The 20,997-nt window shown below is 39.7% G+C and overlaps 1 protein-coding gene and 1 long non-coding RNA gene across 2 annotated transcripts; both read right to left on the reverse strand.

Annotated features, from left to right (window-relative positions):
* Positions 1–2,435: 2,435 nt before the first annotated feature.
* LOC125727097 (prolactin regulatory element-binding protein-like) lies at positions 2,436–15,941 on the reverse strand. The gene is made up of 10 exons (XM_049003777.1): positions 15,783–15,941; positions 8,445–8,612; positions 7,851–8,046; positions 7,514–7,743; positions 7,121–7,201; positions 5,985–6,109; positions 5,358–5,531; positions 5,194–5,266; positions 4,947–5,106; positions 2,436–4,529 (listed from the first exon to the last, which is right to left on the reverse strand). The coding sequence occupies exons 2-10, from the start codon at positions 8,577–8,579 to the stop codon at positions 4,435–4,437; spliced, it is 1,269 nt and encodes a 422-aa protein (XP_048859734.1). The 5' UTR covers positions 8,580–8,612; positions 15,783–15,941; the 3' UTR covers positions 2,436–4,434.
* A 337-nt stretch (positions 15,942–16,278) lies between these two features.
* On the reverse strand, positions 16,279–20,970 carry LOC125727096 (uncharacterized). The gene is made up of 3 exons (XR_007388545.1): positions 20,469–20,970; positions 18,006–18,143; positions 16,279–17,882 (listed from the first exon to the last, which is right to left on the reverse strand). It is a non-coding gene; the product is annotated as an uncharacterized LOC125727096 (long non-coding RNA).
* Positions 20,971–20,997: the final 27 nt, after the last annotated feature.

The following is a 20,997-nucleotide window of genomic DNA, read 5'->3' on the forward strand; positions in this document are numbered from 1 at the left end:
CCTGTATATTGCACAGTCTGCCTGAACTGCGAAGTAAAATGCCGTATGTGGTAGCATGTGACTCTTGAGGCGCATTTGTGACTTGAATTCTTGATGGGAGAATTGACCCCATAAAGAATATAAAAGATATAATTGACATAAATGAACATTAAGACATACACAGAAATACAGTTAACCACATAATTAGATAGGAAAGATTTTGAAAATTGGCATATAAGTGAGATGGTCAATGGGGTCTATTCTCTCTTCCAGTAGCTAAGTCAAAAAGTGCTTAAAATGTACTCCCCTAATCAATTTGAAAACTGCAACAGTTACAGTGAAGCACAGTGTTTGAATTTTGTGCAAAACAATAGACTGCAGTAATGGTGGACCTGACTAACAGCCTAGCAGCAACGTTTTTCGTAGTTTAAAGACATAGCAGCAAGGTCTTATTTAAGCAGCTAAACAGAGAGTTACAATAATCTAAATGTGACAAAATAAAGGTATGAACCAATATCTCAATTTGAGCCTTAGGCACTATTGTTCTTAATTTTAAAATATTCTGTCAGGAGCAATACAGGGACTTAAAATGAGTATTCAAATTCAGAGATTGATCAAATGTAACCAGCACCCAGGATTCAGATACAAGTTTGAGAAGTTATTTGTCATCCATATGCTAATTTCAGTGAGGAATTCAACCAAGACAAATAGCTCATATAGGTTTTGGGGTGGGTCAGCGTGGTGGTGCAGTGGTTAGCACTGTTGCCTCACACCTCTGGGACCCAAGTTCGAGTCTCCGCCTGGGTCATGTCTGTGGAGTTTGCATGTTAGTTGCAAAATAGGTGAGGAGCACATCGTTTATAAAATCCACATAACCCAATGCAGGAGTGTTGAGGACAACTGCATATTATTGCAACTGAAGTTTTCTGATAAGATTATTGCAAAATTGCCTGCAAGGACAGAACGTTGGTTTGCACCTTCATTCATGGCCTTGCACCTTGGCATAATAACCTACTGGAAAAAATAATAAACAAAGGTGACTCTGGAAGGCATGGTAGCTCAGTTGGTAGCACCGAAGTTTCACACCAACCAGGTAGGGGTTTTTAATTCCACCCCTTCTTCCCCTAACTGCTGTGGAGATTCCTCTAGTTACAAAATAAGAATCACGTACCTTTTTGATTTAGAAGTAACAATTACAATAACAACCAGTTATATTAGATTACAGGCCAATTAACAATATATGTAAGTTATGAAAGGGGATCAGGCAATCAGGCTTTGTGATATTCAATGTGAGTTTTCAAAGAGGCCAAATTGCAGGTGTACTGGTCACAAAAAGTGAAAAATCAAATTCAAATGCAAATTTTATTTGTCACATGCATCATCATACATAGTATAACCTGCAGTGAAATGCTTATTACAACTGCTCCAATGAAATATTGCTAGAAAAAACTGCATAAAAAGAAATGAAAGATTAGATATAGTACTATCTATATTATATATCTGCTATGTACATATATATTGCACTATAGAAAAACAATGAACATGGAAGAACAATGGGGTGGCTTAGGAGTATGGAGTGCATAATATAATATATAATATAGCCTACAATGTTATGCATTGGGGGGGGAAAGAGTGATGATGTCACTCTGTCACCGTCATTTTCTCGCATCCTGGGTATTGTCCTGATTCAGACACTGAATAGCTTGAAGGAACAAGCTTCTCCTCATTCTCTCTGTGTTGGCCTTTAGGGAACGAAATCGCTTCCCTGACCTCAGCAGGGAGAAGAGTCCATTGTTCGGGTGGCTGGGGTCTTTCATGATCTTTCTGGCTTTTGTTCGGCACCATTTGGTGTAGACAGACTCTCTCTGGAGAGTGCGCCTATCCTCTTCCCAAACCTTGTGTCAGGAGACTTTCAATGGTGCAGGAGTAGGAATTCCTTAGCATCCTCAGGCAGAAATCTCTGAGGCACCTCAGATGGAATAGACGTTGACGGGCCTTCTTAGACAGGGAGCTGGCGTGGTGAGACTATGACAAGTCCTGTGTGATGTGGACACTCGGGTATCGGAAACTGTCCACTCTCTCCACTGGGGTCCTGTTGATGAAGAGGGGATTGTAGTTCCTCACCTGCTTTGTGCAGTAGTCTACAAACAGCCCTTTGTCTTGCTGGCGTTAAAGATAAGATTGTTCTCGTGGCACCAGTTCTACAGGTTACTGACCTCTTGCAGGTAGGCCTTCTCATTGCTATTAGACATTAGGCCTATTACTGCAGTATCATCAGCAAACTTGATGATGGTGGTGGAGTCCGATGAGACTATGCAGTCATACGTGTACAGAGAGTACAGTAGGGGGCTCAGAATACAACCCTGGGGGCCCCAGTACTAAGGATAATTGGAGTGGAGACATGTTTTCCTACCCTTTCTGTTTGTGATCTGTCCGTAAGGAAGTTGACAATCCACTGACACAATAATCTTTTAATAAGTCAAGTGAAACAGTCAGGCCACATCTGCCAACAAAAATTACATCTAAATAGGAACAGCAGTCGCAGTTAAAAGGTCACATACAGGAACTGATGGATATTTAACTTGCAAAACACCAGAAAAATTTGGTTTAGAACTGAATGAGCAACTCTGTGCATTCATGAGCTTCACCAAGCTCTAGCCTATGGCAGGACTGCTGCTAAGAACCCACCTGTATCCAACACTGATGCACAGAGCTGCTGCATAGAGTGCTAAGCTTGGACTGGAAATAGAGGGAAAAAAGGGACACGATCTGATGTCAATCTTATTTCCTAATAACCCCATCTAAATATTACAGGAGGACCTAAAGTACATTTCCTTGTCCCTTTTTCCAAATAAAGGGAGCCTTTTATTCTTCAACAGACCAGTATCCCGCTGCACAGTCACTCAAGGCTTGTATCAAAGCATTCCAAAATGGATTCACACTTTAATGGGAAAGACCTCCAAGGCGGGAGAGCACAGATAAACCTGATTTTATTAAAATCTAAATAACTATTTTAAAACATGCTATTGAAAGTTCTATTGTTAAACATGCTATTGGAATAGTTTTTGGACTTTCTAAACTCAAGATGTGACATTTGAGCTCTCTGATTGGAGATAATAGCAGCATGATCTAAGACTTAGAGAAAAAAATGTTTTGTAAAAATGCCAAAGGATTTTAAAGGTTTAATTTTGGTTAATGAGATGTTTAAAGGTTTTCCAAAAATATAAATATATTAGAAAATCATATGAGCATAATTTTTGTGTTCGGGTTAAATGTTTTCCACTGGAAAATAAATCTATATTCTAAATTCTTCCCTTCTAATCAAAATATTTAAGACTCCAAATATTCAGTAGCTTAATATATTATTTTGTGGTACTATACTACAGTATCTCTATTCCATTCCCATGTGCATTATTTGCAACATAATCATATAACAATTAGAACCAATCCAAAAGTCCTAAAAAAATGCCATTAAAAGGTCAATAAAATACAAACATTTCACAGTTCAATTGTAGTATGAATTTGTAGAAATTCCCAACTGGTTCATTCACAAAATGTTGTCTTTCTTCTACAGAAACTGAAAGGTACATGGCAGTAGAGTCATTCCATTCATTTCTGAAGTTTTATAGGATGCTCATGTGTGGCATTCAAACATTTACATTTTATATATTCAGCAGCTGCTTTTGTCCAAAGCAACACAGAAGCGAGGTGACACAATCTATTAGCTTTTTAGCTCAGTGGCAGACAGTGGTGCAAAATGTCATGCAACAAAATGATGGGATTTTGCTGGTATGTCTCATTAATGATACCGTATGTTTATATTTCATATTTATGAATTCTGAATTTAGATCATACAATACTAAGGAAAAGCCGGTGTCCATGCTACAAATGCAAGCTTTAAAATAAGTTTGCTTTAATACATTAAGAGCACTTGGTGTGTGACCCAGGAAACACCCAGGGAGAACACTACAGCATCAAAGCACAGAGGAGACACAGTCAAAATAAAATGTATAATACTTTCAATTACAAACCCCAGACAAACATACTGCACATTTTTTTTAACAAACACACCTGTGATATATGCAACATCAGTTTGGGGGGGAGGGAAGGTTAAGCACAAGTATAGAAAAGAGGAAAGATTGCTCTCCAGCTCATCTATGGGACATCTGTACAAGAAAGCAGATGTGAACTTGCTCTAGGTCTCTCCAGCACCACCCTCTGGTGACCCTGCTCACTGTCTCCATTGGGCTCACTGCTTAACAGCAATCGCTTATAATTCTAGTGGTGAACAAAGACCTGTATCAAAAAGTGAGAATCCTGCTATTTCTATAACTACCTTCCATTATTCTGATTTATAGGATTACTTTAAATAATTGCATGTTGTTGCTCAAGCATCATCCATGAAGAGGCAGCATCCTTGGGTCCTGGATGCACTGGATGTGGAGCCCACTCAGGCTAAATGAACCCTGGGAAGACCTGCTGCAGGAGGAAGACCACAGCCACGATGAGGAGGCCACACAGTAGCAGCACCAGCCATATAGGAAAGGACCCTGGCAAGAAGGGCAAGACAAGGAAGCCTTATTCATGTTACTTGTTTTTTGTAATCCATCCCCAGCCCGCAGGATTTCAAAAATTATATAAAGAAGCTCTGACTTGAAACAGAAGTTCTGTTGAAAATTACTACTGGATATTTACTATATTGCCCAAAAGCAAACACTTAAGAAATAAAGATTTCTAATAAATGTAAATATACTTATTTCTTTACACAAAGAATAAATTTGTATAATAATAATTTGCATTTCATAACTGTCATTCATAATACCAACCATTTTTGTCATTCAATATATATTGTCCATATCCCTTAACAATGCTATTGTAGGACCATAAAATTACTGCATTACCCTGTCATAGGGATATTATGCCGTACATCTGTAAAACTTCCACTACTTATTTAAATATATACTTACTGCGATTTGGAATGATGTGCATCTGACAGCGGCTGTCTACCGCCACACTTAGCATAGCTACTTCATTGTCTCCCAGGAAATTCTTGCCCTGCACCACTTCTGGGAGGAAGGCTAAGTCCGTCACCACGATACCGTGAGCTTCCTGTACGTAATACAGCCTCTGCCGGGGACACGAAAAAGGGAAGTCATAAGTCACTGCACGTGTGTGGATGGAACTACGTTTGTGTGCAACTGTGACTGTAACTACCTGTAGTGAGAAAGCAATAAATATGGCCACTGATCCGGTTACTGTCCCCAAACCCAGGAATGTCCCAGAGTCACTAAAACAGAAAAAACAGAGCTGCTATAGTGCAGTAGAATCCGAATCAAAGCCGAAAATTTGAGAAACACAAAATGATACCACATTCTTACCTAATCTCAAGACAGGAGATGACTTCTTTACCACAAGGTTTAGTGAGGAGGGGCAAAAAGTTTTGTCCGTCCCATTTGGTGATATAGCAAGTGGGGGGTTTGCGATCTCTTTTGTGGGGCACCTGAACAGTGTAGAGTCTAAGAACACCTGGCAGGTCCTCTACCTTTCCAAACCTAAGTGGGGGAAAAACAAACAAACAAAAATGCTTTATTTATCTTTTGCACAAGTACAGGTACATAGGAATGCTTATTTTTGCCAACCCCATTTTGCTTTGCATAGCTTGAGGGTAATAGTGTAAGGTCACCCAACATGCAGCACTCCTGGAGCTGGGAGTTAAGGGACTTGTTCAAGAGCCCACAGACATGTGACTGTTCTGCTGACGCCAGAGTGCAAACCAGGGATTTCCTGATCACAAGCACAGAGGCACACAGCCCACTAAGCCACTTACCGCCCCCTGAGCGGCTCACCTCCCCAAAACAGACAGAGAAAATACACAGGCACTTATTCACAAATAAAGTAATTTATTTGACAAAATGGGAAATACTAACAAACAGCAGGCAATAAAATATCTGTTTAATGCCACAGTGTGGAAACAGCACACAGTACCGTGGTAGGCAAGGCGGTACCTGCAGGCCTGGTAGCGATACGTCTTTTCAGCGATGTGAGGCAGGCTGTCTTGCCAGCGCAGACCCATGGCCAGCTGGTCATCACTCCAGACACAGCATGCAAAATCACGCCCCACTGTCACAACCTGTTTCAGACGCACACAGACAGAAAAGCTTTACTGTACCACTGAAAGTGGAGTGTGAAAAGGTTAGGAGAGCAGGGGGCTGTCCTGGGAACATTACTGCTGCTCGATCTATGGCTATATTGAGGACAGACTTTCTGTATGTTAAATAAATGCATATGAAAACAAACATGAAGGATGAAGGAACAGAGGTAGTGATACAGAACATCTACACATGCTTTAAAATTTAGGATTTTTATCCGATTTATGCATTTTTTGCAACCCCACAACAGCCTTCCAGATGATCCTCAAAACTCATATCTCTATTAAACGAAAACCACATTAGCTTGTTTAATGTCAATATAAAACATCATTCTACAGATTCTGCAGCCACATGAAAGGGTTTGTAGTTTTATGGAACAAAACTATTTGGCAATGGCGTGAGAAGAGGAAAGAAAGCTACCAAATACAGAAATTCTTGGAGGAAAAAGATCAATATCAGCTGCTCTCTGCCTAGATACATGAAATTAAAAAGGACAACACTGATGTGACCTATACGGAGCCTCAGCCTGATTGAATTTTAAAGTGCAAGTTCCACTGTCTCTCTGAAATTCAACTGAGCTTACAGAAGGAATGGGCAATTGTTCAAAGATGTAGGCGTTGGATGTGGGTGGAAAATGTTGATGTTGGCGGTATTTCAAGTTAAAGGTTCTTCCAAGAATTTAGAGGTGTGTTTAGTTTTACTTTTCATTTTTAATTAAAACATTACCTTCTCCACCTGGATTTTGTATATATAAAGGAGAAATCAAATGACTGAGTTACTGTCATTTAGAGTTATCGGCATTAACATTTTAAAGTATTTCTTGATGTCTGCATGAATTACAAGTGCATAAGGTTTGTGATGCATAGACTGCAAAATGCACAAATACTTAATATTTAAGAGTTCTTATGATGTCCATTGTTATATGTCAACATATTATCTGTAACATACACGTTTCAATTAAAATCACTCCTGAAACACAGTTCAATTCCTACCTTTTTGTCTGAACTAATGTCTAAATCTTGAATCTCTCCTTCATGAGCTTTGAAATCCAGTTTCTTCTTCAAAGAAGGATACTAGGATAGAAAGGCGGTTATAAGAGCAGGTCTTTCAGTTCATTCATGATCAAGTGAACTTTTGGCCCAGTAGAGGACTAAACATAGGTCTGTCACCTAAAGTTCACTGAATATTTTTCTTGCCAGCATAGCTGCACTCTCAGAAAACAGAAGACAGAAAAGGTAGAGCAGAGAAGAAGCAGAAATAAAATGGAACCATCAAGAAAACCGCAGTGATGGAGGGAGTGAAAAGGTGGAAAAATGAGACGTCACTGAAAGGGGATCAGAAAATGCTGATAGACAGACAGCCTGAGCAATGCCGTCCCACCTCACCTCCCATACACGGACATGGCCATCGGCACCCCCAGTCAGCAAGAGGTTGCACTCCGGGCTGAACCTGACACATTTCTGTAGTGCATCAGTGGGGCTCAGGTCCGAGCACACCTCACCCAGCACCTCCACCTTCACTTGGGAACTCTCATTCCTGGTCTCCAGTCTACTGCCTCCCCCAATGCCCCGATGACCATCTCGCCGCCTGGGGCCATCAATATCACCACTAGCACCTGTAGACAACAGCACTGGCCAGCTGATCATGGAGCTTATAGAAGAATACAAATTACTAAAGACAGTTAAAACAAAGACTAAGAAGCAGACTGCTTTGGCTTCTTACCCCGCTTGGTGTTATCCTTGCGAAGCTCCTTGGGTGAGAGCTGCTGAAAGCGCATCAGGCAGCAGCAACCGTCCTGTCCAGCAGCCATAACATTGCCTCCAACAGCCATGTTCATGGTGGCACGTGTTTCTGTGTCATGGGAGTGCAGCAATGTGGCACTATGCTTCCCCTCAACCAGCTGCAGGCTGAGAAAGTGCTGCAGAACAGTCCCATCGGTCAACCTCCAACTGAGCACACTAAGTATACTTTAACATAATTTACCATTTTCATTTTGATTAGTTTCCATCACTTTTCCAATTATGCAAGTTACACTTATTAGTCTATAGTTCGATTACTTCTATCCCCTTTTTTGAATATGGGCGTTATATTAGCATTCTTCCAATCAGAAGGCACCACATCAGCAGATAAGGATTTGTGAAATAGTAAAGTTAAAGGTGGGCAAATAATATCCATTATCTCTTTCAAAACTATAGTTAAGATGCCATTACGGCCTTGCAATTTATTTATTGTGAGCTTAACCAGGCTTTGTAGCACATCAGCTTCAGTTACACATATTTTAGTCATAGACGCGGGATTAGTACAAAGAGCACTAACCACTCCATTCTTAATACCGGTCTTAGAGGCACCACCCCCACCAGCTGTAACAATCAATCCCGTTTCTTGATGAAAATGAACCGTGTACAGGGGGAAGGGGGCTCTGTACAAGTCTCCAATCTTCCGTCGACTCATGGCTGCCTTTTCTGTGGTGCCTGAAACCCACGTCTAAAAAAAACAAAAAAAAAAAAAACATTAAAAACAAATTTATCATCCTCAATTTAATGTTACAATTTAACCGAATAAAAACACAGACATATAGACCCTCCAATTCGTGTTCTTTAAATTTCAGTTTCTACTAAGAAATACATTCTTTCAACTAATGTTTTAAACCATATAAAAAAAAAAAAACTGGACAGGTCAATCATGAAAAGTAAACTTCAACTAGGAATATTTTTTAAGTCAGTCCTATGCTGTGGGATACACATTAGAGTTAAACTTTTCAGTCATCACGCATCATTGTGTCTACAACATCTATATCTATTAAACATAGTCAGGAATTTTGTAGCACAGGTGTTCTTTACTGAAAATTTTCAGACCACATTTTTTTCTATCTTAACTGTATTACAGATAAATGCTTTAGTAATAAATATACAATTTACAAAAAGAACAATATGATTGTTCTGTATATTAAAGAGCAACACTGAGGGAAACCATCTCTTCTAGTCGCTCCCCCAATGCCTCGGTATGCCAAGCATCACAATATTAAAAAGATCTCCATACTAACGGAAATTTAATAAACATGAATAGACAACACTAGTTTTGCCTATTGAGGTGGTCCATCATCCAGAACAGCGCCTGTGTGTTTCCCTTTCAGGTGCTCATGCGTAAATCATGCGTACCATCGAAACTTTGCAGTGTAAAATCACCTTTTTGTTTAGTGATACAGTGGAACCCGCTTATAGTGATCACAGTTATATGAATCAAAAAACTTGGGACAGAATCATTCATATACAAATACTGTTTGAATAATTTGCTTATAGTAATCAAGCAGTACACTACCATCCATCCATCCATCCATCCGTTTTCCAAACCGCTTATCCTACTGGATCGCAGGGGGTCCGGAGCCTATCCTAGGAGCTATGGGCACGAGGCAGGGAACAACCCAGGATGGGGGGCCAGCCCATCGCAGGGCACACTCACACACCATTCACTCACACATGCACACCAATGGACAATTTAGCAACTCCAATTAGCCTCAGCATGTTTTTGACAACATGGGGAACATGCAAACTCCACACAGATGTAACCCAGGCGGAGACTTGAACCCAGGTCCTAGAGATGTGAGGCAATAGTGCTAACCACTGCGCCACCATGCCGCCCCAGCAGTACACTTAAAGTGTTCATTTTGGGTCTTTTTATACATGACAACATACAGAACATTTTTTTAACTATGGTAATTCTTTCTTTTTTTTTTTGCTTTACTTTGATAAGCCTACTTTCCCTTGCAGTAACCTGTCTGTTTCTGGCTAGCTACCTGAAGCTCATGCTGAGTGCATAGAAAACATGACGGGGAAAAAAGTTATTTTCCCTCAATGACAAATATAGACTCATCAAAGCTTATGATAAACTGCCAAAAACAAGCCACTGAAATGCAACGGTGAAACTACAATAAGCCATATTTTATGTACAATATTGTACTTTAGCAGACAGAGGCGACAAATGAAAATGATGAGGCAGACTGACATGAATGTGTTCTTCATGTTACTCCTTAAAGAATCCCTACAACAAGCAACAATAACACAAAAGCCATGAATGACAGGGAAACACGGGGACATTACACTGTAAAGCACACATGGTGGGTAATTACACAATGGCTTAGATACGCACGGATCAGGCAAGAACCGAGTACAACCACAGTTAAAGGCATACGCAACAACTGGACACACAGCACAAGAAGTACCTACACTAAAAAAAACAAACAGGAGCTATATACAAGCCATACACAGGGCTATATACATATGCTCATGAGGCATGCCAGGACATGCAGATGCCGCAGGTATAACAGTATGATAGTGTATTAGAATTATACATAGTTCAGTAATTTAATTTATACAATACTGTAATTCGAAAACTGTTCGAAACAGCTGTACTATATTTTTAAAGTCAATAAAATTCTAGAAATAGCAATGCTGTCCATTTTAATACCTTATATTCATGTAATAAATATACAAATGTCAATTAGATGGCAATCTGCCTGAGACATAAAGGAAAAGGGAAAAAATCAGTTATAATGATCAACCATTTATAGTAATCAATTTCACCGAGACAGATGTGATCACTATAGCGGATTCCACTGTAATTAAGTACTCCCATAGAAAGGTAATGATATTAAAGGAAAAAACATTTCTTATAATGAACTGAAGCATTTTGTAAATCATGAAGGTAATTTCATTAAAATTATAACAATGCGTTGATTTAAAATATTGATGTCAATGTATTTTCAACGTTGTCGTCATCAACTACGTCAACTAATGGCAGCAGCCCTAATCCATATTCGTAAAAATTTTCCAATACCAAGGACTGATGCCATTTAATTGCAACTTTATTTTAAAACGCAAAGCCATGACATTTTGCCTTTCTTTTGCTGCCCAATTGGATTTTGGCATCTAGCAAGAGATTCGTCAACCAGAAACATTTGGGAAGGATAAATTAAGAGAACATCAGTATTGGCAAATTGGCGAGTATATGCAGAGGATGTCAGCAGTTTGGACATTTTTTAAGATAAGGTATAAGGATAGAAGTAAAGCAGACTAAGTTCTGTTCTGCTAAAGTATCAAGAAGAGGAAGGGACAACACAACCAGTTTGATCAAACATTTAAAGACACACCATAGTGCAGAGTACACGGAGTTTGCTGATGTTAGCAAAGATCGCAACAACAAACTTCAGAGCAAATTCTGGAGAAGTGAGAGAAAATGTCTAGAGAAAACCCACGAGCCGTAAAAATAACAAAGGTTCTTACTCACTACATTGTTCTCGATTGCCCAGTCATTGTTGTTTGTTGATAATGTAGGATTTTGTCGCCTTCTTGGCATACTGGAGCCAAGTTACCAGATTCCCAGTCACCACTACGTCACAGATGCTGTTTTACCAAAGATTTTCGATGTTGTTAAAATGTACACTAGCAGCGTGCTAAATGATGTTTCAGCCTTCAGCTTCATAAGTGATATGTGGTGTACGCCTGATGTCTCTCCTCAGTTTAACCACACAGTGGATTGATGAGGATTTTACTTACTTTAATGCCTGCTGCAGCAAGTCACACTACAAGCAAAGCCATTCAAGTGCTTACACAGCAGCCAAGCTATAGCAGACGCATGAGACGATATACTTCAGACCTGGGGCATTCCAAAATCTTCTGTCTACGTTGTGTTCTGAGACAATGCAAAAAATATGATAAAGGCCATGAATAATGCAGGACTCCTTAGCCTGCCCTGTGCCGCTTACATGCTCCAACTGGTAGTTTATGATGGCCTATTGTCACAGAAATGTTGTTCATATATTTGCAATTGGGTGGAAAACAGTCAGAGATTTTAAGCAGTTTACCTTAACCTACTCCCGCCTCAAAGACATTCAGGTACAACTTAATCAGCCCATAAAAAGATTACAGCAAGATGTGCAAATGCACTGCAACAGTACGTTTCACCTGATAGAGTTGCTGCTCAAGCAGAAATGGGCTCTCGGCACATTCAGGTCCGAGTATGAACTCACTGACCATCTCACTGTTCACTGGTGGACACTACTTGAGGAAGAAGAAAACGCTAGTCGTTTTGGTTCCATTTCGGGAGTTAACCAGAAAAGTGAGCTCTTCTGACGCTATTACAGCAGAGGTGATTCTTGCAGTCACTGTGCTGCAGAGATTTTTATTCAAAGAAACACATGAGGACCATGGCATCAAAATCCATGAAGGGAACCTTAGCAGCAGCTGTTAAGAAACATTTTTCTTATGTTTAATAAAAAACCTGCTCTACAGCAACTCTTCTCGATCCCAGGTAAAATGAACGTGTGTGTGTGAGAGAGAGAGAAATGAAAACAAAACATGTCATTATGGCCTGCTAAAAAGTTTTAGTATTAGACTTAGATACAATCCATTAATATAATGGAAAATGCGGTTATTTTTTAATAAGGCTGATCATTTAGGCAAACGTGCATTTTCAGCAGCTAAAATGCTTTTATCCGCTTCTGTTGTAAGTGTAAAATTAGTTTTTTCTCTGCCAGAGATGGTGATGCGCAAACTGCTGAGGTTGTATGTAGAAGAGGCAGACATGCAGGAGGATCAGGATGAACCATATGCCAAAAAACCATGCAGGGTCCAGGCCAGCAGCAGTCTAGGCAGTGTGTATGATGAAATAGCAGATGAGCAAGCATTGACATCACTGAACAGAGCTGCAGTAGGTCCTGTTGCACAGCAGAGACCACAATTTCTTGAGAAACCAATCCACTGCACTACTGGGCGGTTAACAAATTGCAATTCCCCACTGTGGCACAAATGTTGCGCAGGTACCTCTCAGCACCATGCTGTAGTGTTGACAGCGGAAGCCTCTCCAGCCCAGTGTCATATATTGTGAATGAAAACAGAAACAGGTCATACTGAGATGACTATTCTTCAAAAAGAACCTAGCTCTTACTTTTCCAAAAATGTTTAGTTCTTAGAAACAGTAATATTATATGCTAAATGAAATGGTTTTATTGACATTTTAATGAAAATGTGGAGACAGTACCTGCATGGAAACTTTGTTTACACAATGTTTTGTTTATTATTAAAGAGAGAAGGAGAGGGGTGAAAAGGTCCCAGTGATAGTAAAATAAGTGGGCTGGGATTATGTACCGTGGCCCTAACTTAATATCATTTCATGCCATAGTGACACATTAATGAATGTTCTTTGCATTATAATTTCAATTGAAAAGGAGGACTCTTGTACCTCAGAGACCTTGTTTACACAAAGTTTTGTTTATATTTGGTTAGAAATAGCCTCAGGTTATGCATTTTATTTGATGCTCATGTTAACATATTAGGCTGTCACAAGCAAGTCTGGAAAAAAATACTGTCTTTCAGTTCATTGCAATGCGATGGTATAGCAGTAAAAGTTTAACATATCAACTATTAAGTTTAATTTACGGGTCCATTGGTAATGCCCCGTGAAAACTGTAAATGAACTGATGGGGTCCAGACAAAATCTCATTTGAGTATTGGTTTGGTTATGCCTGGTTAGGTCATTATTATTTTCAATGGCATAAATGTTACCTTAAGTACTCAAATGGCTACTCAGTATCAGCAAGGGCTGAAGAAACTGGTATCGGTGCAACCCTAACCATCGGTATTGGTCAAAATTCCCATATCAGTTCACCACTACCATATTGTTTTTCCTTAAAATATGCTGACATTTGATGAAGATGGCCATTACTAGGTGCTTGCATCTTGCCCTCTTCAAAGTAGTGTTGTCAGCTACTTCGAATGGAAAGTCACTAAAGTCTACTTGAAAAGTCCCTAAATGTCGAAATGTTCCTAGATGATTAGCCTATTGATAACGTCATTGCATCATACTCGCCTAGTGTCAATGTCAGCCCTTTATATCTGTTTGCCTCTCTTCTACTCTCTGTGCTCCGATATAATGTATTTTCATACAGTGAAATTCCCAATAATGCTGTTCATTTGTATGTTTTCCTACTTCTGTTATCAGACAACAGAAAGGGTATGAAAAAGTGACTGAAATGCAGCCCATTTACAATGCAAGTTAACCAGCAATCAATTTCAAGCTGCTGCTCTGCACTGCTAAAATTCTGATTTTATAACTGCAACGCCATCTGACAAAATCATTGCACATATAATTTAATGACAACAGATGTGGTGCGATTTTGATTATTTTTACATGTAAATCGATCACTCACAGAGAAAGTTAGAAGCAACAGAATATCTTTTACATTTTTTTTCTCATGGTGCACAACCTACATACGCGATCAGCCACTCTTTGAATTTAGGGATTGACTCCCATTGTGTTCTATACTTTTGAGAGTACATTTTAGTGTGACATGGTAGCTATCTTTTAAACGTGTGTGTAGTGTCCATGGCAGTGTGCATTTTTATTTATATTTCTATTATGAGTACAGGTTTAATGAAGATTAAAATGTATGTGTTTGAATAAAGTACAATGTACAGACTTGTCAAAATAAATTCTCTTAATTTAGAGAGTTCCGAAATGGAAATTAACCATCCTTGTGTGATAGTGGGTGATTAAACACTGATCTCATGGTAATGGTCAAAAGGGTCAAATTTAAATTAAAAAAAACGAGGCGCAAACAATACAGATTACTGAATACTTGGCAGCACTGCTGGCACATGTACAACTCATTCACGTCTGTTTCAGCTGCCAGTTGGACTGATTGTGCAGCCCCCACCACTCACTGAACAAAGTAGATGCAGAGGATGGTGTCGCTCTCTGTCGCGGGACAGTACTGGTGACTCTTGTATGGAAAGCAGTAAGGTTCGTCTACAAAGTTGTCAGATTTGTCACTGGTCACTTTTTTGGAAAGAAAAAAAAACAACAAAAAAGTGGCTAAAGGGTGAAGTCGCTAAGTTGGCAACACTGCTTCAAAGTTTATGAAAATGCGACGACTCGACACAACACACTAACCAACGTATTTACGTAATAGATTACGTCGATGCGTCATTCCAGCACTATTTCAGGCTACGGTTGTATTTGTCTAGAGCAAAATAGACTATTTGTAATGCATGATGTCACAAAGCACAAATCACACACCTTCTGCCCTACAGTTAATTCAAAATCCAGAATTCTAACCATAAGCAGAAAATACAAGTACATTACACTTAACAGCACTCCCATTATGTTCAAAAGTTCATAATTCTACTTATGAATCACTGAAAAGTTAGATCTTTGTTTATCGAAAATGTGTTGTGCTTTGGTGCTGATATGCTCGTCATAGCATTCTGCAAAGGATGGTATTAGGTAGTTTCACGTTTAGTCGTGGTTAAATGCTTAGCAGTCTTACCGGGAAATATATATATGCAATAAATAGTTCCCACAATACCTGAAGTGTAAGTACTCGTCGTGCAGCGTGTAGCAAATTAGACAGTGAGTAGAAATAGCATCTATTACTTTACTTTTAAGTTGACAATATGTTCGACTGATGATTTACAGGCGAATATTTGTGCCGTTTCCCCTGCAATAACAGTGCTGCTACAGCTTAATAGCTGAGTATTGCAGTTTGTAAATCCGCGGCCAGTTAGCTGCAAAGAGTTAGCAATTTCACATGGACAGTTTATGTCATTGTTTTGAAACGGAGCGACAGCTCTAACAAAGAGCAAGCAAATCCGCACTCACGACGTCTGCTGTCCAGTCAGGTCCGACTCCTATTTGCGTGGCAATTCAGTGTAAAACTGCAAATCTTTCCATTATGAACTGTCACCAAGTGGACAAAACGAAGGCACCAGGCTCACTTCCGCGATTACACGTCAGCGTTCCCGGTACGCGATGACGCAATGAGGCCGAAACGTAGCGGAACGTCAGCCACGGTCCAATGCATGCTGCATGCTTAATTAGATTTGGGAGGGAGCGCATAAGACATGCCCATCATCCCACCCCCCTTCCGGCGAAGTCCATGGATATCATTATATTCATTATATTACACACGAGAAATATTGTGTTTCCCCATTTCCTGTCCCTGGAAGTGTGCATTTGGCATAGAGACTCGAAGTTGACATTCTAATCGACATTTAGTAGTGTTAAACCGTTACTTAGGATCAGCTCAGATCAAGTCCTAGTCCGTTTGGTGCCCTGGGCGTCCCCCCCCCCCCAACACACACACACACAAAACATATTAAGGATTGTACATTTTATTGTTTTCAATTGTACATTTTAAACTGTTGTCAGAACCATACTGAATTTCACCAGATAAACAAAATGAATAACTCATGGGTTTCGGTTTTAGGAACATTTTTAATGACTGAACTCCATACAACAACTGACAAAAGAACTAAACCCTTATAGTGCATTTATGTACATATTTGTTTTGCTTTTTAAAAGAAAACACTTTCTTAAATAAATGAAAATTATGTAAAATAAAATTACTGGAAAAAGGTATACATATATCTTAAACTAAGGCATAAATTAAAATGGCCTTTATGTTCTTGTACATTTATAGGAGGCATAAAAAAATGTTCTGACAGGATTGTATCTCCTGGATGAGATAGGAATGCTGTGCTCATGTTCGTGTGTGTAAGTGAATGTGAGTGAGAGTGTGTGTGTAAGCCTTTAAAGGAGCATATGTGGCGGTTGGATAATTCATTGTGTCAGAGGTTCACTGGCCCAAGGCTGTTGGGGGAGGGGGGGTAATTTTTATGTTATATTTATAATATATCATTTACATTATTATAATTATGTAATATTATTCATATTAATCTAAATCTGCAGAATAATATTACTAAAGCCTTGAAATGGATCTAGTTGAGTACACCCCATGCTCCCCTTTAGACTCACCCCTGCATGCTGCAGGTATCACTGCAACAAAGTGTGACGGCTGCTGTCAGCCCGCTGCAAGTTGCCAAATTTAAATATCGCGTCAAACTAAGCTAACAGTTTATCTGCATACAAGCAGCTTCTATTTTAACTTGTATAGCTTTACTGTAGCTTTGCTGCTATGGAAGACAATATAATGGCAGGTATGGGAGCAGCTGCAAACATCGCTTTTCTTCACCTTTCAGCTTGTTGAACAGCTGATTTGATTAAGGACTCTCGCCAGCTCTTTACCAGTGAAGGTTCAGTAGCGATTACAAGCACTGCTGCTGTTTTCCTTCACTCCTCCTGAGTTCACCATCTCTGTAATGGAACCGTGTCTTTGTTGTTAATGTATAGACAGGCTCCAGTTTATGTTAATAAACTACAACGAATAAACTAATAGACTACGACTACGGAGTTCAACTTCTTTTAGAAAATTGCTATTTGATGGAGAAAACAATGTTCCTGTGTGTCCCCTTAGTACAAAATTTCTGATAGCGAGAGACTGAATGATAGCAGAGAGACAAGTCAGCGCCCCTCTCCATCTTATTTTCTCAGCCTGCAGAAGTGCCATCTCTTGTTTGTTAATTGTTTCACCTTTTTTAATCCTCACTACCAGTTCTTTCCATGCTTTCATGGAGCTATGGTGTTCAGGACTATTGAAAACAGCTTGCAGCGGAAGCAAAAAAGGCTGTTGTTTTTCTCAGAATATACTAGCCAGCTTTTAGTCATCCTTTCACCGCTAACTAGTGTTTTCTTAAAATACTGGTGGTGGCAACTTCTTCCATCACCCTCATTTCTAGGACAAAGAAAGTCAGGTGCTACCTTACTTGGTCCTTTGCAAATCAGCTGTATTCGAATGCTGTCAGTGATATCGGAAGGCCAGTTTGCAGGGTCCGTAGGCAGGGGGTTCAGCTCCAGGCATTTCTATGAGCATACATTTGCATTAGTATACACAAGTTATTTGGAATACACAGCATTCATAGTGGCGGAACAGTCTTTGCAAAATATTATGCAACACACACACACTCAGGTTACACATAATCACACCTGAAGTGGCCTCAATTGGGTCTTCATCCTCAGGATCAGACATTTGTGGAGACACATATGTGGCTGAGGAGGGGGACAGCTCCTCATCTTGGGTAGTGACAGTGGCAGAAGGTGCTCCAAAATATTTCAGGAGTGCCCCTGAATAGAAACCCAATATAAAAATCTGATACATGCACGCATGATTTCCATAATTAAAACAAACATATAAATTTGCCCAATTTATCAAATATTCAGAATTATATGTATAACAAGCCTTTTATTGAATAGGCTATCACAATATCAGTGTTTGGAAGTGACGCATTACTCCGCAATTACAGTAAGATAACTTTCCTAAATAATGTAGCCAAATAGTGTAAGGGATTTTTTTTTCTAAGTCAGCTAGACTACAACAGAATACTATCACCTGGTTTTAGCGTAGCATAGTATGCAAACGGCTAACAAACAGCCATTATAATTCATCATACGTTGAGAATAGGAGACAAATCAACAATATACCTCTTCCAATTAATGGCTAATTAATATTATGCCGAACACGGTCCAAAAGATTCAATAATCATCAGTGTCTACTGTCTGTCTACTGTTTACTATCATAGCCAAATGGCTAACAAACGTAAACAGAAGTTTTCCCAATCGTTACTAATTAATGTTATCTTGTTTCAGGATACATGTCATGCATAATACCTGCCATTATCTTATTCTTTTCTCTTTTTTCTAAACTGAGCACCTGGTGGCTTTGACCTTTTCTTGTCCATCTTATATCGGTGTTAATTTTGCACTCCAGTATCAACACCCATCCCCCAACCCGGGAATCACCACAACGTAAACTAATAGGCCTACACCTTAGTGCACAGATTCGGTTTGTATAGGGTTTTTTTTCTGTGATTTCGCACAATCCAAGAAAAATTAGTTGTGACATAATGGGCTTGGATTGACAATATTATGAATGAATTGTGCCTTATTTGGAAGCACCCCTGCCCCCTCCCCTTTCGACAGGTTGTGTGTGAGACTTCAGCACAGCAGCAGCAGCAAGCAGCTGCACTGATGGCCCTCGTGCTCACTTCCCGCATATATGGGTGTGATAGAATTTAGAAAACACATCGGTGCAAATTATAAGTCTATATCATAATGTCTGGTGCTTTTGTGTTTGTTTGTTTTGTTCTTATTTTGTTTTATTTTGTGAGCTGGTTATTAGATGCCACTCCTGCCAGTCAGAGAATTCCACGCCACCCCTTCCCTCTCCTCTCCTCTCCTCTCCTCCCCGTGCGGCAAGCAGCAAGTAGCAGGCGCACCTCGCAAATGGAGGGCGCCCCTTACTCCCCACAAATGGGGATTGCCGATACCCACGATGCCGCCCTGGGCAACGGCCCATGTCGCCCATATCAAAAACCACCACTGCTTAGGATAAAGAGAACAGCATAGTAGGAAAATGAGTCCCATCTGTAATCTGGGCCTGAGAAGCACTTAACCACTTTTTAACTTGATGAATAACGGTTAGTCTGAGCATTAATAAATCACCATCTCATAACTGGTTAGTCTTCAGATTATTGATGAAAAGCACAAAATCACCCACTCCTTCCTTTTGTGCTTCTAGAATAACTACTGAATCATAAACAGAAGCAGACTGTTTTACAGCCTTGTTTTGCAGGAAGGACCTGCAGAATTTGCCTGATGTCTAGAGTTTTGAATAAGCAGTGAATAGGGTGCAGGGTTGCCAGCTTTCATGCGCCTGGCGTGACACTCATGCTTTCAAACTCTCATGCTCAGGCAAGAAATCTTATGGCAAATCTGTTTTATTCCTTTATAAACATACAATTAGCTGCATCAAAAGCACTGGGGTAGTCTGCAGACCCTATAGACTATTTACAATGTAATAGCCTAGTTTCATACTAGTGGGACATTGTGCTGTCTTTACCACACACTGCAAGTTTCTCAGCAGGGCCATAGCCAGGTCTTTTCTATCTTTAGAAGATTACAGTAGCATATTTAGTAATGCTAAAATATGTATTAAATTCCCCAGTCTCACCAAAGAGTGCAGAAAGGACTTGTGCACATAAGAAATCTAAGGATGAGAACTCATATAGCCTGTACAGTGTATTGCACAACGCATTACTGTTTTATTCTTCAGGAACAGTTGCACTTATCAACTCCAAAGGCATTTTTAACTGACTACAGTCAACTTCAGTAGTCTCGCATGAGCGGTGCACTGCTCTCTTGTAATAATGTAGGATCATGCACTATATTTAAACACTTAGATATGGTTGAGAATAATGCATTAACAATGTCACTAATATTGTAATTAGTACCAGTACTAAAGGATTGTGGTGACATACAGCTTTCAAAAATGCAGTACCGTTGTACTTTTTTAGTACCGGTATCTTATGCAATACTAATTCCAACCCCTTAAGATTTAAGGTTTAAAAATTACATTAGATAACACTGACACTTCAACTGTTATCAACTCACCTGATTTTACAATGGTTAGCTAGAAGCGTTATCCTCGTGGCATTCGTTTTGACAGATGGTTCTTAGCTAGCCGGCTGTCACTGTGCAATGCCATAAAATTCTTCCACTGCTGCTGCACTCTGCTTCAGTGGGTGGTCTCTTGTTAAAAATAGACTATCAGAGCCAAACACTTTCCTTTTATATTCAATATTGTTATATACAGATAGTCCACATACATCATTCCATGCACCATATTCATTTATATACTGTGTGTCTGCCCTCCTGTTGTGTTATGTGCACTATTTGTGGTTTGTGTTTGCACTCATGTACCTATCTGCACTTTACCCCTGTAATTGTGTACATGCAGGCCCCCTGTGTGTCTTTTGTTGCACTATGGTCCTGGAGAAGCAATGTCTCGTATGGATGGCATGACCATAAAGTCCACTTGACTTGATTTGACTAGTACCTAGGTAGGCCAATGACTGTAAAGGTCTAGGCAATCAGTGGGGTTACTTTTTATGAAACGGTGTGCAGCCATGTCACTTTCCTT

Source organism: Brienomyrus brachyistius, unplaced genomic scaffold (assembly GCF_023856365.1).
Source record: "Brienomyrus brachyistius isolate T26 unplaced genomic scaffold, BBRACH_0.4 scaffold86, whole genome shotgun sequence".
Lineage (NCBI taxonomy): Eukaryota > Metazoa > Chordata > Actinopteri > Osteoglossiformes > Mormyridae > Brienomyrus > Brienomyrus brachyistius.